A 26,000-nucleotide genomic window follows, 5' to 3' on the forward strand; every position below is an offset into this window, starting at 1 on the left:
ATCTCTTTTCATATGATTATGGTCAAGTAATTAATCTTTATAAAAAAAAAAACAAAAAGCCTAGACTTTTGACAGGTCTTTCTTATAATGAGCTACTAAAGCATAAAATGATATATTTGTTCAGACAAGAGTTTTTATTAAACATTTTTATATACCTTATTTATTTAATTAATATTTTCCAGCTCTGCTCAGCTTAAAACTCATTAATTCAGTTCAGCTTTGCAGATTCCATAGAAAGGTATGGTACCTTACATTTACTTGACGGTAAAAAAGCTCAAATAGATTCAGCATCATTAGATAGAAAAATCTCTTCACTGAAACAGAAATGATAAAAGGTGAAATCAAGTGTTTGTAATTTTGACAAAATTCACATTTGGCCCCTTTTTAAAAAATTACTACACTGCTTTACAACTAAATATGCAAAATTTAGGGTAAATTAGAGAAAGTAAAACTTGTTTAAATTAATATATATGGCGGTTTAGTGTATTTTGTTCTTCCCTTGAATTTCTAATGAAGTATAATAAGTGGAATATGGTTCGTACATACGTCGCTACTTTGACACATACTTGTTGACACCAGTGTTTTTATGTACCAGCTGCCTTCACTAGTTCTGTTTGTTCTTTCGCGGATGCCGTACCGTTATTATTGACAACAATCATGGCGTCCTCAATGTCACTTCTCGGCTTGGGACGTTTATCTGCGATCAATGTAGCTTCAAAAATCTTCCTGAATCCTGTCAGGTAATTTCACATCATCTGTCTATTGGTTTTATGTTTGCATATGTTACTGCGAGCTGAGTGTGTTTGAATTATTCAGCTCACAGTCAGCTAAACATGAAAGGCCGCATACATGGCATGTCACAAGCTAAAAAACTGGTAGATGGCAACCATTGTTAAAACATCTAATGTTTTAAAAGTTTGGGATTTTTTGGACCCATAATGTCGGTTTATGCTCTTAACTTTGTTCCTGCTTTCTTATTTACTCGTTAAGTTAATTAAGCTATAAGATAGTATCGGTGTCCTTACAACAACTGGCTAGCCAGCTAATTAGCCAATGCTAAGTTGAACTATAAATCAGTTTAAGAGCTAACACAATTAAACTTTGTACACTGCTCTGCACAACACGTACTGCATACCAGTACTAAGTATCGACGCGACAAGGGACTTTATTTAATTAGAGGCTTAATCGGAAAGAAGAATTTCAAAGACTGGGCTCCACAGCTGATTTTACACAACTGCTAACCTTAGACTCGATTGGCTAACATCCTGTAGCACAGTGTTTCTCAACCCAGGTCCACAGGACCCACTGCCCTACATGTTTTGGAAGTGTTCCTACTCCAACTCACCTGATTCAGATTAATTAACGCCCTCATAAAGTTATTTGCAAACCTGTTAAAGAGCCATTCATTTCATTCAGGTTTGTTAAAGTGGGTTAACTCTAAAATATGCGGGGCAGTGGGTCCCAAGGACTTGGTTTGAGAAACACTGTAGTAGCAGAATACCAGTTGTTTATTTTCATACTATATATAACAGGGGTACTCATTTCTGTTCTATGAGGGCCGCAATCCAGCAGGTTTTCAATGATTTCCAGCTTCAGCACACCTGAATCAAAATTAAGTGGCTCTAACATTCTATTTACAATGACTCATTAATTTGAGTCAGGTGTGTTGGATTAGGGATACATGGAAAACCTGCTGGATTGCGGCCCTTGTGGGACCGAACTGAGTAGCCCTGATATATTATCTATCTTCAGACAGGCATGTGCTTAATAAATAAGTATTTGTAGAAAATACTTAATATGTTTATTATCAAAAGTTAACTACACAAATTCTGATAAGATTTTTCATTAGTTGTATTTCTTTGAAGTTACACGTGTTTCAAGCATTTCATTTTTTAAAATAAATGTGCTGATATATGATCTGCCTCATTTGTAACATAACCCCTCTTCTCCAAATTGTTTTCTTAATCTGTTCCCAGACATTTTCAATGATTTTCAAACCCAAAAATATTTGAGAAAGGCTACAGTAAAATAGCTGGTGATGAGGCATTGTTTTAATTATAATTATATATATATATATATATATATATATACACACACATGTACAGAATTAGAAAACAAATTAAATACATTTTTGCACAGTTAGAAGAAAAGTCGTAGAAGTTAAATGACTTTTCTCCCAATTCTTTGTTGATATTTAAAGAACTAACCAAATACATCAATGAATAAAAAGTTCATATAAGTATTTTTCATGGTGAAATATGGAGGGTAAATTCAGTAGTCCCGCATTTTGCATAAAGAAAATGCTCCAAAGTCTGGAGGTGCAGCAGTGGATAAAGCTTGCCAGGTAGCAGCAGGCTGAACAGGTTGTGGTTGGATTGGATTTTGTCTTTTAGTTGTCTTTATCTCATAGGTATGTCTTAAGCTATATAGATGGGTGTCTGAGTGATTTAAATGACCCTGTGCAGAGCTGTCATGGGATTGACTGAGGACCTCCTATGCCAATAATGTTTTCAGTTGGGATGTGTTGCTCCACTTAAGAAGATATGAATAAAGTGCAGGACCTTAGTCCATTCAATTTCTACAAGCAATACAGTTATGTAATTTCTTTTCTCCACCTGGGTAGAGATGTACTATCATATTGTGTGATGTTTAAAAGACACCTAAATCCTCTTTTGGATTTTGATGGAAAGAAACTGAATACAATAACATGCAAAATTGGCCTTATCATCAATAGCACATGGGCATTAAGAAATGGGAGGTTTGATTGCATTACAAAGGAACAAGATTTAATCCATATTTGATTATGATAGTCAAATTAGATATTTTTATTCATGACTTTAAGATAAGTTGATCAAGATGAAAAGTAAACTAAATAATTAAAGGGTAAATAATTTCCTTCAGTTAATTTGGTGGCTTCTTATTTTATCTCAGAAAATTGCCTTTTAAAATAATTATTATTCATCAAGACAGTGTTCCTCAATACTGGTCCTCGGGAACCAATGCCCTGCATGTTTTAGAGGTAACCCTATTTTAACATACCTGAATAAAATGAATGGCTCATTAACAGACTTGGAAAATCTGAATTAGGTGTGTTGCAGTAGGAACATGCAGGGCAGTGGGTCTTGAGGACATTGATTGAGAAACACTGCATTAAGGTAATGGTAAATGTATATCCATCACTATATAGATAGCTTGACAAATTAATTGTTGATATTTTATTCATTGTTTGCCTCATACCATAACTGCCTAAGTCATATTTAAAGTGGCTCTATTATGCTAATTTCAGGCTAATTTATTTTATTATGTTAGTCCACAAGGGCAGGAATCAATCCAGCATTTTTAACAAACCCCTTTATTTATTTTATATCGATCCTCCCTGTTGGCCCTCAGATCAGCCTCTGCCAGAAACAAGCAGAATGAGACTCTTCCGCCCTGAGCCCCGCCTCCCTCTGCTGCGAACTGACTCTGATTGGTCAACTGCCGGGAGTAGTTGTTGGAGCGTACATTGTTTTCATCATAGAGACACCAGCAGAACTCGTTAACAAACTGAAGTAATATAAATACTCAGTAAATAATGTCACAGAGCATACAGCCTTACATGTTCGAGCCCAAATCCAAAAACTGTTTAAATTTAGTCAGTACTGCAATATTTCTTGCCATTTTTTGTCTGAACAAACTAAATATGTGACTTCCAGCATATTCTGTGATTTATAATCACACCAAGAAATTTTTAATCATCTACCCTTTCAGTTATTACATCCTCTATTTTTACTTGTCTCCCAATATCTGTACTACAGTTTCCAAATAACATATTTTTAATTTTATTTAAATCCACTGATAATTTATGTCTATCAAACCATCTTTATACTTTCTTCATTTCCTGTGTGATTTTTTTCCCTGCTGCAAGTCTTCTCCAGTGTATAGAATATTGGTATCTGCAAATAGGATAGGTTTCAGTGTATCAGACACTTTCCAAATATCATGTATGCAGAGAAGAAAGAGTTTTGGTCTCAACACTGACCCCTGGGGGACTCCACAAACAATGTCCAAAAACTCTGGCGTGTTCACCAATCACCACATTGTTGCCTTTTTGTTAAATAGCTCTGTATAAATTTCAGCACAATACAGCACTATAACACAGTAGAAAGCTTTAAAAAAAAAAAAAAAATTCCAAACAGCATAATAGGGCCCCTTTAAAGTTTTACAGGCAATGATGCAAAGTCAATCAGTAATATTAGGGGGAGTACTATATAAATATAATGCTATATATATATATACAGAAAGGATGTACTATAGTAAGTAATATAATAAAACTAAAAGTGTGGCGTTTAACAATTGATGGAATTTTTATAACTAAAATTAACAAATATTTGGCATCTCTGCCTGGTAGATGGCCAAACTAATAAATAGAACTAGAGCCTCTTCTTTTTTCATCCTGGACCTCTTCGGTGAATCAGTGAGACAGTGTTGTCAACTAGTTATGCAGCTTTTTTGCATATCTAAGTTGAGTTGGCTGATTAATTAATTTATTTCTTTGTTTTAAGTTTGATTTGCAAATTTAGATTTTATCTTATTCTGTTTTTTGTTCTTTTAGCTATAATTGACAGCATACACATATTTTAGTAAAATATGCACATATATAAGTGGGTATTAAGGCAAATACACTCATAAACAATGCAATTAAATTGTGTGTCATTGTCAGTGGAAGCTAGTTTACCCTTTTTGTGCTGAAAGTTACACACATGTTCACAAAAGTAGTTATGTTCAGTAACTGCTACTACCTGCAAGGGGATTATCCTGTAAATTTCAATAACAAGAAGGGGAGCGTCCCCTGATCCTGTGCTGGACCATAATAAAAAAAAAAAAAAAAGAGGAAATGGAATTGGCTACTTTTTTTTTGTTTTTTATTATGTCTGACTGGACACTGGACGTCAGCCTCACCTCACACACTGAAACTGAGTGAGCTGCAATCTGTTGTGCAGACTGGTCAAATTAATCAGCCATGTCTGTTTGTATTGACAAACTGTCGTCTGTTTCAGAGCCTCCAAGTGAGATGTTATCGTTTAAAAGAAAAGATCAGCTTTGCACATTCATATAAACTTCCTAATTGCAGGCATACCTAAGTGTAAGTGTGTGAGATTGAAACTGTTTGCATACAATTGTTTTCGCTTGAAAGTAAAAAAAAATAATCCAAAAACAACCGACTTTCATGTGCCTGAACTGCCTGTCATTGATCTGGCTGGTCAAACTGTAAATCATTAGTTTTAGCAGAGCATCCTCAACCAACTGTTTCACCACAGAAATTAATTTTACTCTCTGATCCACCAAAAGTCATCAAATGCAGTGTTTTTTCCATAGATTTTTTTTTCTGGTAAGTGGGGGGTTGGTGGTGTAATATTTTAGGGCATTATGTGAAATGTGGCCTTCCTTCCCTGAATGAGTAGTGACAGCACTTGGCTGCACTGTGACAGGATACGGTTGGACACTCACAAAGAGCTTCACAGTCCTCGCCTGTCAGTTGACCACAGCCAACATTAAGCATGTCCTGTCATTAGGACGAGAGCGAGAGTCTGCCAGAGATTCACCAGACAGAACTAATATGTGGCGGGGTTGGAAAGGGGGATTCCTTCTCTGTCACTTCCTTTTCTGTAAATCCTCACCCCACTATGTCCCTCAAGACTTATTCAGTGGTTGTAGAGTGTGTCTTGTTTGTGTAATTTACTACTGTGTCATGCACTTTTGAGTGTAACTTCTGTCTTAATGGATTCCAGGTCTACAAGCACGTCTGTGGTAAGGTTGGCCGATAAACCAGGACAAGACACGCAACTGATTACAGTTGATGAGAAATTGGTAAGAGTCCCTCCAGATTAACGTGACATGTGGATTGTTTGTCTTATCTGCCTTCTTCCAATTACATACCTGGGAAATTGTTCAAAAACTCTCCTAGGTTGCTGCCAAAATCAGCTTGTACAAGACAGTAGGCTTTTGAAATAGTCTGATTTGTACTTTTGTGCACTCTCACAGCACACACTTCTTTTCTCTTTTGTACAATTCCTAAAACTCCTAAGTAGCTTACCAAATTAAATTAAGGAATCAATTTGGCAGGATTTGATGCTACGTAAACCCAACACATCTTTCATTTAAACTGAAAAAGTATTTAGGTTCAAGAGCAACAAAAAACATTTGGTATCTTTGATTTATGCACACCTGTGTTGTGGATTTTATTGTAGTTACCAGCAGTTAGGCTGCAGATTTTTGTAGTAGATTATATTTTCCAGTAATTTGTTGACCCTGTTTTTATAAGCAAGGGTAAAATTCAAAATAAACTTATTTTAAATACCCTCCTAAATGAAAGAGAGGCATGGTGTTGTTGTATGGCCACATACAGTGTGTTATGTGTCTTGGCTCCATTTTGTCCTGTACTGAGAATTACCCTAGGTTATTAATGACTGGATATTGACTGTGGGATCATTAACAGTAACACTCAATGTCTGAAATTAACTTTTTGGCTCACTGGTCAAGGAGAGTGGTAGATGAAAATCCACTGGACAAAATAATAAATTGCCTTTTAGTGTCCCATTTGGTTCAGTGAATTTTATTAGGAAAATAAGTTTGAAGAGGAGATCTTAGAAAAAAATTGAAGCAGCATTACTTGAATACAAACCTGAATAAAGATTTGATCTGTAAATTCAAGACTGAATGTATTTGTCGTAAAATATACTTGAGGATTGCCACATGTGCTCTTGTACAAACACCTACATAGTTAAAAATATTTTTTTCAAAATCTAACGATATTGATGGAGCAGAATTTAAAAAGTGAATCGTTTTGTTTCTTCACATCTGCCAAAACTGGGCTCATACACAACCTACGATGCAGGCAGTTTCATCATAGATCCCTACCTCCCCGTTAAACTATTAGTAGCTAAAACCTCCTCCAGCAGCTACACCTGGGTAGACTGAGTGGGACGCAGAGGTTTAGTAACCCATCTTTTCAGAATAATTTTTTGTACTGTGTATGCCATATGTACAACAGAAGACAGTGGAAAAAATGAGCTGACATCATTTACAGGAAGGCAAGCCTGGCAGTTTTTCAACAACCACTTTGTCTGGCTTTTCTCATGCAGATGAATGAAGATTTTGCAACTGTTATCTTAATTGCTGCAGTTACATGGTTAATAGTTAATTGTGATAAGCTTACCTGCAGTTCTGCCAATAAAAATAGACAAATGTTCAATAATTAAATGGACTTCTTAACTCTTGAGAGACAACTGCAATCTGGCTTCTGCATTTTACTTTTGCAGAGGTCTGAGTCAGCTGTTTCAGGGGAAAATTGAGCTGAACCCACCACTCAACTGATTAGTGGACAAAAAAAATTATTATTATTTTATCATTTCAGTCAGTTGTAAACACATTTGTCAGGTGTATTGAAACAGGGAAACATGGAAACCTTGCAGGACTGTGGCTCTCAAGGCCTGGACTTGCCTTCCCCTGCAGAGAGTATTCTGCTAACCTTTCTGTTTAACATTATTTAACTGAATGTGCTCCAAAGAAAAAAACAAGCAAATTGGGGGTGTGGTTTTCAAGAAATGATGCTCTTTGAGTGTTTGTTTTCTTTGTTTTTTCTTTTTTTTTAAGGATTGGAAATAATAGTTTGTTTCTGCTGGTTAACCATAAAGATGAATAAGGCAGTGTGTTACACATTTTGTTGGAAAACAAAAGATAAAAAATAAAAGCACTCCAACATTAATTTGAAGGAAAAATCAAGCATTAGTGAAAAATGCGTAATCGTAAACCAACGATGTGGTTAAAATGAAATGTCTTTTCATCATTTTTTCAGATTGTATTTACCACTCAATATTAGATTTGAGGTTGAGATTTAAAATCAATTAAATTAATTGATTACATGTTTTCTTTGTCTTGTATTACATTCCAGCCACACCAAATTAATTTATCTTTATTAGACTTATATTTTTGCTTTTTTAGGACACATAGTTTACCTGAAACATAGTCCACAAAAGTTAGGGAAGGCCAAAAAATTAGGGCTAGTAATGAAATAAATAATTACAATATTATTTTAAAGGAAGGAAATCCATTGGTATAATTGTGATCAAGATTTTGTGTTTAAGCTGTATTCATGAAAGGTTGAGCCTTTGAGGAGCAAAGATGGGAAGCCCATCTCCAGCTGGTCAATAAATGTGTGAGAAAATCTTAAAAATTTTTATAAGCAATATTTACTCAAAGACTGAGCAGGGCTTGAATATTTCCTCCTCTGGAGTGCATGATATGATCAAACACTTGAAGAAATCTGGAGTAATGTTATTGCATAAAGGGCCAACACCCAAGCTCATCGATCTCCAGTCCGTGTTCGAGCTTTTGGTATTGACCATTACACAGTGGAAAAGTTTACCATAGGCAGTTTAAACAGCTTACCATCTCTCTCTTTCTCTCTTTTTTTTAATTTACAAAATAGAGGCTGTTTGTGCTGGAACAAAAAACAAAAATGACCATTTAGACTGTTAGCAGCAGCAAGCTGAAAAGCCAGATTCTGCGATGGTCATTTACACCGCTGTGGTTACACCATTAATGAAGGTAATTACAGAAAAATTTTGGTACAATATATGCTGTCTTGACTTTTTTCATTAAGGCAGCAGAAGAACAGTGTAAAGGTACTGGACTGGCTTACCCCTATGCCATGGAGTTTAGGCTTAAAATGTGTAGCTTTCACCAGACAGAGTCTTGGAGTCTTTGGGGCCTCTCTTCATTAAGTGCTAAAGCACAGCCTGGACAGCGATAAGCATTCATTTGAAGTGGCCAAGGTTAGCAATGTACCAACTGTACAAAACAAAGACTGGTCTTTGAGGTTCATGTTTTCTCATTAAAGGGAGATGGAAGATAACTGCAAAAGAGGGAGTTTGGGAGAATGTGGGAGTCTGTTGTGGACTTGTTTTGTTGGAGGGAGGGGGGTGCAGTTTGGGCAGCTTGTGCTTTTGTCCCAGGCCAAAGCTGGCCGTACTGGCAGACAAACCTTTGGCTGGGCGGAGTGTCTGTCTCTGTCCTCTCAGTAGGGGCCACTGAGAGGAACAGCAGAGAAGAGGGGAAAAAAAAGGGCCTCTAAAAACCGGGGAGGGGGTTGAAAGAAAAGAAGCTTGCATGGAAAAAAGTTTGAGACACCCCGAGACTCACGAAAAAGACAGTGGCCACTTCAGTTTTGTCGGCCACAGAGGTTCCTTTGTGGCATTCTGTTGCCTGCGACGGCGGGAACTGCTCTAATGCTTACCCAGACAGGCCAAAAGGAGACGCCTTCAGCTGTTTACAGTACAGTGGTCCCCATCTCACATGGAAGAGGGCAATGAGAGTGTTCTCCCTTTTGGGCATTCAGCATATATCAGCACGCTAGTCATTCATCAGGCTATCGATAAGTGTGAATTGCTTTCTGGTTAGACAAATCACACAAAGATCTGGATCTGTGCTGTGTGAGCTCGCTGTCTCTCAGCCAGCCCGAAGTGAAAGTGGTGCGCCGCTTGATGTGTAGTGAACATTTCTGAATAACCTCATTCAGATGAGGTTGCATTTTGGCCTGGGCACATGATATTTTGAATTCTTTCCAAAATCTGTCTGAACGTTTCTTGTCTGTGACACGCATTATCTTGTCCTTCGGTCTCGTCTGTCCAAAAACTGCAAACCTTACAGGAACTTGCATCTCTCCAGTTTTGTTGTGCATCTCCATTACAGACAAATTTAGGCTGTGAAGGACAAAAAGTTGAACAAACTCAGTAAAAATGGCGTTTGGTGCCATTTGTGCACAGATTAACTACAGGTTGCAAGCAGGAGAGGATGGCTTTTTTGATAAATTAAGGCAGCTGCAGTCATTAGTTTAAGAATACAACAGATAACATGGGTTTGTAAAGTCTGTACGCCATCTTTCAGGCACATTTAGCTAAAAATGATCAAATGTCTATTTTGATTAATTCTTTCTTTTTTGCAAAGACATTTTTCCAGCTTTCACATCCTCTTCTGTGTCCTTAAGTTTAAAGCTTTACTCGTTGATGAACTCTGAGAGTACATCAAGTATCTTTGGATAAAACAGTTTAGTAATGTTGTGTGAGGCTGTAAGACTATAAACCTCAAATAACTGCAGGCTTTAACACTTTTTATGTCTTTTCTGAAATACAAAAGCTATGTTTGACTTAACTGTGAGCAAAACTTTGAGGCCATTGTCTGAAGGAATTAGGAATAATGCCAAATAAAAAGACCTGCGTGATGGAGTTCCAGTGCCTGAAGCTGTTCCCTGGAGTGCCCATGCCGACCTGCTTTTGTTTGTAATTACTGTTTGATTAAGCATGCTGGGCAGCTCCCAGGGTCCGGCCGGCTGGCCACTGATACACAGCTTTACACGGAACGTCTGTGACCTCAGTCAATTAGAGTCAGGGCTTTTGCTTTACTCTCTGGCCCTTTGCTGAGACAACTGCGGTTATAACCATAGCAGCTGCTTCAATAAGGAGTACTATGTCTCCCACTCACACCCAAGTGTCTGAACATGTACTCCTGCTTCAACCACGGCCAAGTGCGCTCCCTCTCTCCACATAAAGACAACACCATAATCTTAAAGCGCTTGTGAAGCCTTGTTATAGAGTTCTCTAAAGGCACTAAGGTTTTACGAGACAGAGGAGGACAGTTATTAGTCTGTAGGGAATTGAGGGAGAAAGAGGAGGAAGATGGGGAGAGGAAAAGAATATTAAATTGGTAGGCCCATTTGATTCTTGGCATGCTTTGTTTGTTAATTTGAATCTTTTTCTTTCTTGAATTTAGAGCGTAGCGCTTGCTTGGCAAGTGACATCACATCTGGGCACAAGATGTGGGGTTTGATTGCGGTAAGGTAGTTGAGTCGAAAAGCCTGTTGTTGGTTGTTTTTTAAAGACCTAAATTGGAATCATATTGGAAGATTCTATGCCTGACATTCAGGATTTAACTTGACTGATGGATTCTCTGATCACACAAAATCGTTTAAGGTGTTTTGAGAGTGCTCTCAACAGGGCTTTGCATTTCACATTTGAGAAGATAAATGAAGACACTAATCATATTTCCTGAGTTTATTCTTTTGCTTAATGTGCCTTTTGTGGCTGTATGTTAATAGGTTTTAAAAAACAAAAAAAAAAGAATAGCAAGCATTGTAAATATTGATTTCCACAAAAAAAGTCTAGTGTTTTTGCCACAAGAGAAGAAGCATGGTGGATTCTTGCTGATAGAATAATCGGCTAAAAAGAAAAAAAAATCCTAAAAACCCGTTTGTGTGGTAGATGGCCAAGACGAATGGTTTCATGTTTTTATCCCTCATCAAGCTGCTGTTTCTAATACTCCTGTTTTTAGTCCATTAGCTTTTTCCTGCCATAGAAAAACTGACGTCTTATATTGCATTACATGGTACAGCACTAATGGTAAACATGCTGTTTGTTAGCAGAAATAAGCCGGTACTTCCAGGAAGATGCACCCTCTGCTGCTGGTTTCTGTGCTTTTTTTGTTTGTTTGTTTGTTTATTTTTTTATTTTTTTATTTTTTTTCAAAAATCACTGGGGAATTTTATTTATTTATTTATTTTTGGGGGGGGATTTAAAAAAAAAAAATCCATTTAATAGGTCCTGGTGCACGTCTTGTGACTGTTGTCTGCATTCTTTAAGGGTACTCTTATAATATTGGCTCTGCATGCTTGAAAATTCAATTGAAATTGTACCAAAAAAAATCTGTATCAGCTATGTTATACTGCTAACAGCAGAAAGATTAAATAAGATACATTTCAGGATTGAAAATAAACTAAAATGCTGTACTGTCCAGTACCAAGTAATGGAAGTTTACTACCAGTTCACAAATAACTCTGGTGGAGTTAACTGTTAAATATAACTGTGATTGACAAGTGTACCCTTTTTGCTTTTGGTGCTTCATTGTTTGTTTTCTGCCATTTATTTAATGTTGTTGTCTCTCTTCTGACTCAAGGTAACAATCAGCCAATCAGCATACAACCACACATAGCTTCTTCTACAAGGACAGTGTGATGTTAGCTTTCTGTAAGTCTGTCTGCTTCTTACCCAGAATTCTTCACTGTTAGGGGTGACTGTCAGAGACATACACATAAGTGCTACTATTAATCATGCATATAGCCACTAGGGATGTCAAGATTACTTGACTTCACAATTAAATGCCACATTAATTAATCTTAAAGATCTTTTAATACTGTCACTTTTCAGAAAAGATTATTTCTGAACCATATCCGTAGATCAGCGCAACCTGCACACAGAACAGAAACGAAGTTACACAACATTAGCGTGGAGTGTTGCTTTGTTTTTGTTCTAGTTTGCGAGTTACAGATGAGGCGTGTCTGGGAAGTAAAGTATAGCTGAGGTTATACAGTTATTCCCTCCAAACAGATTAAGTCATCCTTGTTGGATTTCTGTGGCTATAGAAAAAAAGACTAAGGTCATTGTAGAGAAGACTCACCAGCCTATAAAGCATGACATAAAATAGTTGCACTGAAAAGAGGGAATGCATAAGATATGTTTCACCGCCTGCTGAATAACCAAAAGTTTTGTACCCCAAAGTAAAGGTAAATGTGCAGCAACTATGTTAAATGATGTTAGCACCAGCTCTTTAAGTCAACCTTATAAAGGTGAATACTTGGTTTTTGTCTAGCCTAACACTGTATGATCTACACTGAAGCAGATCACACTCACCCAAACACCCCCTTTTTTTCCTCTCCCCTCCCTCTCAGCCACCTCTCCCACCCTCTCTCCCCTCCTTCGCACACAGACAACTTAAGTGGCTGTTTTGTCTGGTTGTCCGCTCTCATACGGCGCGTTCATGCAAAAAAAAAAAAAAAAAAAACGCTCTGCTCAAGTTTGGAGTAGTGGGTCAGAGAGATGTTGGTCTTTGAAGAGTGCCAGACAAGTGGCTTTATTATGTATCATTCACTAAATGGTATTTCATTCATTAACACTCTCATCCATAGAGACTAAGCCTCTTAAAAGGACTCCTAAGCTCTGCCAGAGCTGGATACTTTTAGGAAGTGTCAGGCTGCTAAGTGTTGTGTTTGCAGGTTGAATATTAAAAAGGCTTGCTACTTGTGTTTGCCTACACTTCTAATTATTCATTAGTTTTAAGCCTAAAGCTTTTTTTTTTTTTTAATAAATTAGTTTCTATCTGACGTTACATCAGAGTTTAGCAGTGATTTCCATCATATGTTTTGAATGATACAACTTAGTGTGAGATAGAAAGGTTATTAAATTTAATGAGTATTTGGGATAATAATATCTGTTATAGTGTCACACCTTTTTAGAACTGCAAACAAGGATTATTTTCTATCATTTTTAAAAGAATTTTAATAGTAAAAAGCCAATTAACTAAAAGATATGCAGTTATAGCAAAGTTGCCCACTCTGGCTTCAGAAATTCTTATAGCTAGGGCTCATCTTTTAATTATCTACATGCAAAATGACATTTTATACACACAGATAAACATGCGCAAGTGCATCCAGCGTTTTCATGAATGACCCCTCCTCCTGTCCTCTCCTTCCGATCCTCGCCAGTATGTGTAACTTGAGATTCAAGATGACCCTCAAGCCAGCTGCTTTTCATTCTAAAGTGTTGAATCACTCCAACACACGAGCAGGCAGCATAATATTTGTTTCTATTAGAGACACCCCCTCCCCTCATATGTCCAGTCAGTAATTGGCATGTTTTTTCCTCTTCAAAGACATCTGAAGGTGGGAACCAGCAGAGGCTGATGAGTGAGGCTCTGGGTCTGGGTGTTGGCTGGACAGTGGGGGGTTAAGGGTGATGTGTTTGGGTTTTCAGCGCATGCTGACTGAACATGATTCAGCTCTGCAGACCTTACGACCTCTCTGGCTGCTGAGCTGCATTTTTAGTGCTCAGGTGTTCGTGGTATGATGGACCTTTGCTGTGTCATCGTCGCCATTTAGAAATCCACAAAAATCTGGTGCTGTAGCTAAAAACCCCTTTCTTAGCTAGCTGTGCACAGACTTCCTTTAACGGTTGGATTGTCTGTTTAAAGTATCGACAGGAAATATCCGCTTGTGTTGACAAGATTTAAAAGTAGTACACCAGTAACATTGCAACAGTGTACTTATTATTTCTCTGTTTTAATTTTGGTAATAATTAAACTATTTGTTATCCCCTAGTTATTTATCTCTAAAATCTCAGAAAGTAAACCCAAATAAACTAAGACATTTTTTATCCTGGAGAAGGGAATTGAGGTCAGCAAATGTTGCTTTTGATCAGTTAATCATGCAATTAGAAATAGTTTCAGCTTCAGTGGCAGTTGATGTTTATTAATTTACAGGACTTATCTAAATCATTTAAAACTCTTCAATGCACATGTTGATTCAAATATTGGTACCAGGATCATAACTTCATGTTTCACGTCCCACATCGTCTTAGAGGCCAGGTTTACTGGAGATTTGATCATTTTTATAACAAAGAATTGACCCATCCAGGATCGCCGTGAGAACAGATGTGAATTTGCTTTCAGGTGGTTTATAGTTTTATTTTTAAAGTGGTTCTCGCTTTCTGAATAGGCAAACAGGGAATATCCTATGATCGAGGAAGAATGATCCGTCTGTTCAGGGTGTTTAAAAGTCGAGGGCATTGCACTCCTCTGTTTTCAAGTCATTGTGAACATTTTGACAAACCTTAAAACGCTCCCTGGTGAAGCTCTGTTCACAGCTCCCCAGGCCACAGGTATTTTCATCAAACTTGAATTGGTTGCCTAAAAAGAAATATGATTTGTATTACGTTTCTTAAACACAAATCCAAAAGTGATATTGAATTTTCTTTGTTTTAAAATATTTTATTTATTGGAAAACCACTTTTTTTGGGTGGGGGTGGGGGTTAAAGATTATTCCGTTAAATAAAAGCATTATACACCACAAGAATCTTCCCTTTTATTTGCCCCAATCTGCAAATGATATCGGAAAGTATGGAGACCATATTTCATTTCACTAGAACAGGCAAATCTGGGTTTAATATCCGTTTTATATAAACTGTGGGAAATGAGCTGCAGGAAATATGGACATTCACCTGCAAATCATCTGAAGCTGACAAGATGAGCTAAAGGATATGCAGAGAGCGGTGGCTGGAGGAACACTTAGAAAAACAGACGATGCGTTGCCCACATCTCCAGTTCTTTACTAATTGGAAGGGAGCAATTATTGTGTTTATTAAAAGGTTGCTTTTCTTACTGGAGAAATAAATAAACCAGTTGATGGGCTTAAAAAAGGGGTACCACCTTCCTGTAATTTAAATGACAGGAGTAAAAGGAATTAGTTATTTTACCCACATTAAAACAACACTGTGTGAAGAATGCTGACTTCTCATTTATTTGAATGCAACAAAGTGAACATTCCTGTTATGTCCCTTTTTAACCTGAGCACAGCTCTTCTGCTGTAAACCATGTGATCCCTGCAGCTTAACAGAAAATAACTAACAGCATGCGCATTTTTTCCTCAGTAAAACATGTGTTGACACTGACACGTTTGTCAGTATCTGATAAAAAACAATTTCTCAGAAGATGATAAAACTTAAACGATGCACGGCGTCTCTCCGGAGGTAGTGGGGTCATCTGGCAATTTGTACGTCGGAGATTCAGTTTTTGGTTTCTCAAATCCACATGTCTCAGTGTCCTTAGGCAAGACTAAATCCTTTATTTTTCCAATGTGTTCATTGGTGTTGGTGTGTGTGTGTTTGGATAATGGAGAAAAGCACTGTTTTGAATGTGTTTGTAAATGTGACGTAGACTTAGAAAAGCACTACGTAAATGCTGTCAGAACAACAACTGAAATGTGTCCCTGACACAAAAAGTGGCAGACCAGACTGAGACATGCTGCTTTTTAAATAATCTTTTAATTTTTTATGTTAACAGAATAGACTTGTCATTAATGGTGAGAGAGAATAAGTTAAATTAACTTTGTAAATCACATAATTAAGATTTTATTGCAAGTACTTGTTAATTAAGCTTTACTTTAGTGATTGTTATTAGGCTGACAATTCAAATGTGTTTTATTTGTATAACACTTTCCACACATACACAGAAAATAAAACCCTATTAAAACAACCATTTAATGCAGTACATCCCACCTCCACCCAGATCCATCCAAAGGATAAGGATCTATATGGCAAAAGTTCAGTAGATAAATAAAAAAAATCTTAAATTAGTCAGAATCAGAACTTTACTTGATCTTTACTTTATTGATCCCAGAGGAAATTGTGTGCAAAGGGTTCTCTATCAAAAGTATGAATATGCTTAAAGAGATATACTAGGAAGTGAAACAGCAAAATAAAAAAGTCAATTATTTTATAAACAGACTGAAAGTACTGTCGTGCCAACTAATATTCAAGAATTAAAGGACAAATGAATAATTAGAATTTAATTAAAAAGGGAAGGTCTTGAAGTGCTTTTTTTATTTTTATAGACAACACATTCAGTGGTCATGAAGCCTTTAAATAAGGAGACAAGCACCATGAAAAGAAAAGGATACCTTACTAGTTTTAGTTCTTATACCTTGGATAGGTTATTATAGCACAGTGCCAACTGGGGGACAAACAGCCAAACACACACACACTCACTCGTAGACTGAATTTAGAACCACCGATTAACGTAACATCCATGTTTTTGGACTGTGGGAAGAGAATCTAAAAAGGGATACAGAGAAAGTCTTCAACCCAGAGATCTGCTGCTAGCAGCCACACCAATGTACGTCCAAAGTCCCGTATTTTTTCTGTTTTCTGGTGTTTTGGGTCCTTTTTACAGAGTACTTCTGTGCTGAGTTTTTCCTGCACTGCCTGCATGTATTTGTAGCACTGGTGTTGTCAATGAAGATGTTTTTTTAATTTCAAGATATGTGGTTGTCCATTTGGATGTTTTTTAATCTGTTACACAGACTAAACTTTCTGAAGTACATTTTTTCTGTTTGCTTAAGTTGCTGCTTCTGGCCCACTAACTAGAAGCAATATTAATTTTTTTTTACTAATGAGCTGCACCAGATTTTTCTTAACAGAATGAATTTAATGAATGAGGTAGGGAGTGGGAGTTGATTTGTATTTCACAGTTTTTTAATCAGGCATTTTGCACCTTCCCCTCAATATTTTTCAAGCTTTTCTTTCTTTATATTATCTCGTTCTTTCCTGCAGTTTTTCTTAAACTAAAGCACTTTGAGATTTCTTTGTTGTTTACACAGAAACCTTCCATCCCAGGTCTCTGTTGGAGTATTAGGGGGTACCAGCTTTCAGCAATCTAGTGGGCCCAGCAGCCCCACAGCGACAAGCTCCTATGCGCTTTATTTGGCATGTAGCCAAGAGGTGTCAGAAATATCGACACGCTTTCACGTGACGGAGATTTTGCCAGCCGTTCCCCCCTCTTTCTTAAGCTCGGCATTCTGTCTGCCCAGCCAGGTATTGTAGGGTCCTGTGAAGGCCCTGTGAATAGTGTCAAACTTGATAGTTCTCATTTTGCTTCCTGTACATGGCAGAAGAAAAAGTGCCCACCGTGTGGGTTTTCCTTTTGTGATGGTCCTCTCTAGTCCTCCTGGGAACACACCACATTCCAGCCACAATCATCCCCTTTGTGAATCTGGATATTGTGGGCGAGCCCCTTATGCCAATAACCCTTCTAGCTCTGTGTAAAGCATGCAAGTATCATAGAAGTCTAGACTTGTATTTTTGCAAACAATGCCTGATAATGAGCAGTGTTTTCAGTGCTTTGGCAGAGCCTTTGTTTTGACACATCCTCTTTCTTTCATGAAGGACCTTTTGTGCTCATCCACGCAACGATGTGAGTTAAGGTCTGCTACATCTGTACAAATTATTGCACCAATGTACCATACATGGTCCTCATGTGTCAGTTGTGGTTTATGTAACTACATACCCGTAGCCATAGTCTGACCTGCTAATCCCAAGGGTATCGTTTCTAATGCATCTCAGACATTTTCATGCATGCAGCCCCCAGAAGAGGCAAGAAAACCCAAAGTTCAAACTGTTTCTGACTGCACACTTGATTTGCCTCGTTGCAGCAAGTACTTTTTGTTTAAGATTTTTGCTCTCCGAATTTGTAGCGTATTTTAATGGATCTGGTTTTCTCTCCAAAATTTAATGTAAGTTTTTTTTTTTCCCCCCTCTTTTGGAAAACATATCTTTTGAACACTGTCCATTGAAAATAACTTAAATCCAGCAGAAAGCAACTTTTTAGAGCATTTTTGATTTACCAAGTTGGACAAAACCCTGGCATATAATTTTGTTGCCACTCAACGCTGTCTTGTGTGTTATTGTGTCATGAACCATTACCCCTCTGTGTGAGGAGAACATGTTTTCCTCCTCTTTGTGACAAGAAGGAATTGTTAAGGTTAAGTAGATAGGGCAGCCGGAAATAATTACCAAGCACTTGTGAAGCCCCCCCACCCCCTGCTTTTGTCTGTCTTTTTCCTTTGATTTTAACAATCTTTTCAATGTGCAGATCTTGTTTATGATCAAATTCAGTATGTTCGTGCCTCTTAACATTGCAGAAAGATGTTTTGCTGAAACAAGCAGTAGTTTAGCTGTTGGACCTGTAATTTACTTGGCTTAAATACCGTTGGAAGCTCCTTTGCCAAAGGAAAGGCGGGCTTTTGTGTGGGGTTCATGGAAAATGACCCCCTTTCTACAAATCAACTGGCAGATGACAGACAATGATGAAAATTAGATTCTTTGAAGTTGTAATGGCCATTGAAATGTGTAAAATTCTTGTATTGAAAGGAGAGTTCCCTGGAAAGGCCTCAGTCTTGGGTGGCTTCTGTCTGCATGCTGGGAGGTTCGTCTGTGTTTGTCGCCGATTTCCCATTGCTTGTTTGCTAATTCCCTAAAGAATTGGACCAGATCTTTGATAGGAGCCTGAAGAGACTCGATTTGCTAAGGAATATGCATTTAGTATGCCCACAGGCCCCTCCTCCTCCAGTTGTCACACTGGCCTACTTTCTTATAGTCTGGAATAAATCTTCTCAAGTGTTAGGCTTTCATTTCATCAACCTAAATGCAAATACTTGCTTAAATGCCAGATTTAGCTTTCTTACCTGCTTCTGAGCAGTTTTGTATTTTTGCTGTCATTATGTTTATTGCTTTGAATGTTGTTTTAACTTGTTTCTTTTTGCATTTCTATACAAAGCACTTTGTAACCCAGAATGATTAAAAAGGAGCTTTCAAAATTAAACATTACATTCACAGCTGTAACAGCCCCTCTAATTCACTAACCAAGCGGAATTAACTGATGATAGTCATGGCTGATCTCTTTGTTTACTTGAGGAAAATGGACTCATAATGTGGGCTTAATGAATCGGGAAAGGACTTGTAGTAACTGATCAAATCCAGTCATAAGCAGCATGGGTGTCTGTGCCATTGCTGTCAATAGTCACAGTTTCTGTCCAATTAAAACTAAGATGAAATCAGCAATGTTTAAAAAATTAGTTCTGTCCAGGGTCAGAGTAGTGTCAAAATTAGCCGTTGATAGGATAAGTTCTGTATTTTAAAACAAAAAAGGATTGTTGTGAGTGTAGCCTAAAATTGGCCAACCGTCGTCTACAGAAACTGGTTATTAACGAGCTTTACATGTGCAGGAAGGAGCATGTGCATGTCAGGTACTTAAACTAGATGCTTACTAAAACAAATGAGTTATTATGAAAAGCAGACAAATAGAGAGTATTTATATCCAGAAAGGGGGGGAAAACTCAATTCTGGCATGTTGAAAAAATTGTAAATATTTACTTGTAGCTGATCACAATTTAAAAAGAAAAATATGTCGTCATATCATAGAAACTGAAATTCCAGTCCGAACTTTTAGTTTGTTTTACATGTCATGCTTTGTTATTCTTTAACACCATTATTATTTAAAGTTCATTTAAATGTCCACAGATAGATGAAGTACAAAATATGAAGCAGCTGACTGAATCATTTTTTTATAGCTACTAAATGTTTTCTGTACCCAAATTTTCTGAATATGAAGGACATGCTGTCAAACCTTCAAGTTTTTTTTAAATACCTGTTTCAGATGACCTCTTTTTTATTTTTATTTTTGGTATGATTACATTTTCCTTTTCAGGCAAAGAAAAATGTCAATAACACATTGAAATAAAAGTCAGAATGGACTACTGGCAAAGAAAAACAAGTCAGTTTTAAACACTTTTAGCACCAACAATAAGCTTTTCTGCCCAATTAAATCCCTTTTCCAAGTTTCTTTTATCCTTTTTTGGTTCAGTTTTCCATGAGTAATTGCTGTATTACCTGTCAAAAAGCTATTCTTAAATTATTGTAGATTTTATTATCTTGAATGGATAACATTTGTTTTCATAATGTTCAGTTAGTCTGTTATTTGCATGACCACATATCAGCATGGCCGGTGCTGAAAGCAGAGCTAATCCCTCATAATTCATCGTCCTTGACCAATAAAATCGGATTGTTACCAAAGAGAGTGTGTAATCTGAAACACAAAACTTCATGGAAAGTCGCTGCACAATCACATTTTATGTGAAGTCTCTGTTCAGCCAACAAAAGCAGTGAATGAGTGCGTCAAAGATTTTTACAACTAAAAGAACTAGGAGAACGACCATTTCAACCTTTTCCTGTATATATTTAAAATGTTTGCAGCATGTCACTGTCGTTATCAAAAATTTATTGAACAATTCAAATTATTAGGAAATAAGTGTTACCTGCAGAAAAAATACACCACTACACACTTGTAGTGGCTCAGGACATCGAGAGGGATTACTAGAGGATGAGAACGTTATACATTTATTGGGTTACATTTTCCATAGCCATTAAGGAAAAATGGCCTGATATGATACTTTTATTTTTAACCCTTAGGACATCACCACTCTGACAGGGGTTCCAGAGGAGCACATCAAAACCCGCAAGGTTCACATCTTCGTGCCCACCAAAACAGCCATGCAGTCTGGAATCAACAGCACCAAAAAGTGGAAGATGGATTTTGACACCAGAGAGCGTTGGGAGAATCCACTAATGGGCTGGGCCTCAACGTAAAAACCTCCTCCTTCTATATCCATCACATAAATCTGTTGTTTTCCTTTTAGTACATTTATTTTACCTGCTTTGTTTGCTGTGTTTTAGGGGTGATCCTTTATCCAACATGGTGCTGTCATTTTCTTCAAAGGAAGATGCTGTTGCTTTTGCTGAGAAAAATGGTAAGGGATTTTTCTGTATTTATTTAGGTAACAGGAATGCTTGTAAAAGGTCTGCAAAGGCAAAGCCCAAAATCCACATCAGAATTTTATTCTCTCCCTTAAACAACAGTGAAACACTTCGGGCTTTTCTTGCTTTACTTACCAACATTAGTGAGACACACATTTTCACTGTTTAGTGGCTAATTTGGCACATCTCACACAAAGAAGGAACAGCTGCCTTGCAGTTTATCATCAAGCAGGCAGCGGTTCAACTATTACTGGAAAAAGAGCTTTGAAACACATGATGTTAGAAAAACAACAGACTTATTTCTGAATTAATATTCGTCTCAGAAATTATGAATAAAAATAAAGGTGTTAAATAACGAATCTATTTAAATTTAACATCCTTGACAAATCTGCTTTGCTGAAGGTCCATAAAGCTGTATTTTTTCAAACCGTTCACATTGTTTTAATGCTGTATTTCTCATTATAAACAGCAACATTTTGCTAAACACTGGAGAACAAAAAATATCTCAAGGGCACAGAATTAAAAGGTTTCTACCTCATGGTTGCAAATTATTGTGTTAAAGAAGTCCTCATCATCTCCTGCTCACATGAAATCCCACAAGGCTGAATCTCAGGCCTATCTCATATTACACCCAATCTGGCCTCAGTCCACTGGCTGCTTGTGTATTTTAGAGTTCATTGTAAAATTCCCTTATTTGTTTTTAAATCCTTAAATGCTTGGCCCCACCTCACCTCTCTGAACTGCTTCACCCTCATACTCCTGCTCCATCTCTCAGCTCAGCTGATCAGCTGCTCCAAAATCTGAACGGGGTTCAGAGGCGACAGAGCATTTTCTGTCGCTGCCTTTGAATGTTACAGGCCCCTTCACTGTCCACTTATAAAAGCAAATCTTATACAAACTGGCTTTCGGCAAAAAGAGAGAGATTGATTTATTTTATGTTTTTTATTGTAGGACTTTGTCTCTTATTTTTTAGTTGTTTTATTGTTGAACAGTTTGCTTTTTTCTTGTGTTTTTACACATTATTTATTACAGATTTACAGCCCTTTGTTTTAGCTTTCGTTGTGTGAAAGTGCTTTATAAATAAAGCTGGTATGGGAGGCCTACTTCTGTTCTCTTGTAAGTTTTGCCTCCTTTAAACTACATATTACGTTCTGCTACTTTTGCTGAATATACACAGTTTTACTTATCTGTCTCCCGTGCAAGGAATTGTCTTTGATTTAACATAAGTGGTGATGTTGTGATCACATTAGGCCCATTCCACTTCATCACCAGTCTAATCTTGTGCATGTTGTAGTAAATACTCTGGACTCTCTTTTCAGTTAAAGTATCATAAACATGTCAGCAGGCCTCTGAAAGGCAGTTCATACCAGGTGGAACTACATCTAAAGCCAAATTAAAACAGTTTTCAATAGTTTTATTCAAAGACCTGAAAACAATTATAGATACTTTCATCTCCGTTTGCCCAGACTACTGTAATTCTTTGTAAGTGGGGTTAACTGAGTCCAACCTTTCCAGACTACAGTTATGTCAGAGTGCAGCTGCCAAACTTCTAAGTGGTACAAATAAAACACATCACTCCATTTCTGTCTCAGTTATTCGTGGTACCAATGAGATGTGGGATTTATTTCTAACTTGTATTGTAGTTTAAAGCCCTTCACCACTTAGCTCCATTGCACACTACTGAAATCTTAATGGGGCCAATTAAGTTATGGCACTAAGTACTTTTTGTTCCTAATGCGTCTCAAAACCAAAGATGAGAAAGCTTTTCTGGTTTCTGTTCCAAACGTTGCATATTAAATCTTGCTACACAACTGGTAATTTAAATCAGATTTAAAGACTCATCTGTTTTCACTTTTTTAGTTCTTTGTGATGCTTCCCTTTTGTCAAGTCCACTTGTCATCTCTTGCAACATACTGTTGAAAGGCTCAGGCTACATTTACTATTCTTTTATATGTGTTCTTATTATTTTATCGACAAATTTTATTGCAGATTTTCTCTTAAATTAATTGTATGTTTTTTTTAGGAGTGCCAGGATAATGTCATCCTTATTTCAGTATTAGCAAACAGATATGTTGTCCTGATAATAATAATCCTCAACAAAATAGCAGTGCATACAAACTTAATTACTTTGTGTCACATGGCAGAAGTTGATCTGTGGCATCTCATACATAAAAATCTCAAATAAAACCTCTAAATAAAGACATGATACCAAACAGTAATTGTTGCTTAAAGACACTGAATGCAACACTTTGTGTCTTGATGTTTTAGACACATCATGTGAGTTATACTTGCTTGCCTCAGTAGAACTTGCTGTCTCATATTATCCATCCACTTCTCACTGATGCAGTGATATCGGTGAGTTGCATGTTTCATGTGAGGAAAATACATGCTGTGTGTATAATATCAATGTTACACATGACTTCAGTAACGTGTGTCTTGACTGATTTGCTTATTATTTGGTAATTGTCTTATGTTTAAAGTCAGTATCAGCTGACCTAAAACAGCAGAAAATGAGAGTGGAGGTATACCCAGTGATCCCGACACAGATCTGCAACCTAATCGGATACTTGGGATTGGATGAGGACCTTTCTAGTTTTCGGGCTTATTCATGTATTCACTCCATTTTTTTTTTTCTAATTGTGTTTTTTGTTTGTTTGTTTTCTGGTTTGTTTGTTTTTTTCCTTAATTACATTAACTGAAACTCATGTTATCTTTAATTCTGTCTTTTTTAAAAAAATAAATAAATAATGGTGACTTGGAAAATGGGTTTCCAGATCAGACTGTTAAAACCCTGATAAAGTGGATCCCTCAGAACCATTAAAACATTGTAAGACCACTTGCGATTGGCTTCCTTGATCATTACACAACTGAACTCAGGCTGATTGTAGTTGAACACAGGTGATGTGATTTTTCTGTGTCACTACAGTGAAGTTCATTTGACTCATTGTGAAAGTTTGTTAAAAGTAAGCTAAGTAAATTGGCTTCTTCTGACAACACACAGCCTGTTGATGTCTACCAAACGGCTCGTAGTGGTTGGCGCTCATTCAAAGTGAGCAAATGTGAAACTCTTTGCCTCATCACTTATTCTGGTGTTTGTTCTTCAGGTTGGAGCTATGACATCACAGAGAAGAGGTCCTCAAAGCCCCGGGTGAAATCCTACGGAGCAAACTTCTCCTGGGATAAGAGGTGTAGGAGGACCGCCAAGTAAATTGAAGACACCCATCTGTTAGCTTGGTCGATCCATGTGTGTCCCACAGCAGACCTGTATCATTCTTGTCAATAAATGCTAATTATATATATATAAACCAAACATTTGGGTCATTATCGCTTTTTCTCTTCAAACTTTCACCTCATTACTGACTACCTAATGTAGTCTTGTCGATTAATGAAGTGTTTGTTCGAGTCAAGTTGTGCAACAGCAAAAACAAAGGAGAACGTGTTATTACAATTAGAACTTGTTTAAACACAGAGATAAATGTATCTGCAGGCCAAAGTCTGTGATATTTTTCTGTGTTTTTATCTTCTTGCCCAGATTGTTTCCATGTTTGGAGAACTGCATGAGTGGAATTTAAATAGGAGCTACAAACAGTTATTTTAACAACTTTAGAGAAGTTACCTCATCTTGAATGTGCATGATCCTAAACTGTGAGTCCCGCATTATTAATTCTATTTTTCTTTTTTTTTCTTTGATGCCTTTTATTGAGAAGAATTGGAAGTTTTAAAGTGTCAGAACAATAAGGCAAATATAACTAGGATTACAACTCATTACTCTCCATAATATTTGAATCAATGTGACATTTTCAACTGGGATTATCAACCCCAGATAATTCAGCTTATAGCCACACACGACAAAGAAGTACAATTGTAGAGTTTTAAAATGTTATCAGATGTTTTGGGAAAGTTATGTTTCTGCCACCTACCTACATTATACCAGTATAAACACGGTTCCGGTTATTTAACCCAGTTTGAAGTATGCTAAGAATCGTAATTCATCAGAATCAAGGTTGGTAAGATTTTATTATGTAAATCACACATGGTTTCCATGCTTTAAAAAAAAAAACAAGAAAAGCCTTGTAATCCTTTAATTTAGACCAAATAAAATCTACATTTCTCAGTTACCCAGTAAAACATCTGAGAAAAAGTTGAGATCTTTGGAAAAAGCCATGAATTCTTTGGGATGGCCAGCTCTACACATTTGGGCAGCACACTTGTTGCCAGCACTTTTTTACGCTCTTTGTGTTCTGTAAACACTGGTGTTACTTTGCACAGAGTCCCGAACTGCGTGACTGCACTGACATTCACACACCAATCATGGGAGCCTAATTGGTATAGACCTTCGTTAATTAACGCACTGCATTGCAAATCTCTCACAGCCTTGCGCTCTCTATTTATGTTGTTCTGTCGCTCGGCACATCAAACATGCCGATCTGATATGAGTGTAATGGTCCATCTGAACAGCAGGGCATGAATGACAGCATGTGTTGCTTTTTCCCTTTGAAATCCCCTTTGGAGAAGCAGCAAGGGGGGGAAAAAAAAACACTCTTGGCACAACTTTGTATTATAAAAGTTGAAAGCATTCCACCCGTCTTTGCCTATAAGTACAATAAATTACGTGAAATGAAAATGGCAGTGTAGTGGCATTGTTCAGAGCCATCATTACAACACAAACATAAACGATACAACTGCTCTGATCCATCCGACTGTAAACATGGGCTCAGGCCATTAAGTAGTACGCACAGTCTAAACATTTTAATAGCCATAGAAACACTA

At 37.1% G+C, this 26,000-nt stretch overlaps 1 protein-coding gene across 1 annotated transcript; it reads left to right on the plus strand.

The window, feature by feature from the left end:
* Window positions 1–610: 610 nt before the first annotated feature.
* On the plus strand, window positions 611–25,278 carry ndufs4 (NADH:ubiquinone oxidoreductase subunit S4). Its single transcript, XM_042000397.1, has 5 exons — window positions 611–740; window positions 5,772–5,850; window positions 20,886–21,058; window positions 21,150–21,223; window positions 24,335–25,278. Exons 1-5 carry the CDS (start codon window positions 658–660, stop codon window positions 24,436–24,438), a joined length of 513 nt encoding a protein of 170 aa, XP_041856331.1. The 5' UTR covers window positions 611–657; the 3' UTR covers window positions 24,439–25,278.
* Window positions 25,279–26,000: the final 722 nt, after the last annotated feature.

The sequence above is a fragment of the Melanotaenia boesemani genome, chromosome 11, assembly GCF_017639745.1.
Source record: "Melanotaenia boesemani isolate fMelBoe1 chromosome 11, fMelBoe1.pri, whole genome shotgun sequence".
In the NCBI taxonomy this organism is placed as follows: domain Eukaryota; kingdom Metazoa; phylum Chordata; class Actinopteri; order Atheriniformes; family Melanotaeniidae; genus Melanotaenia; species Melanotaenia boesemani.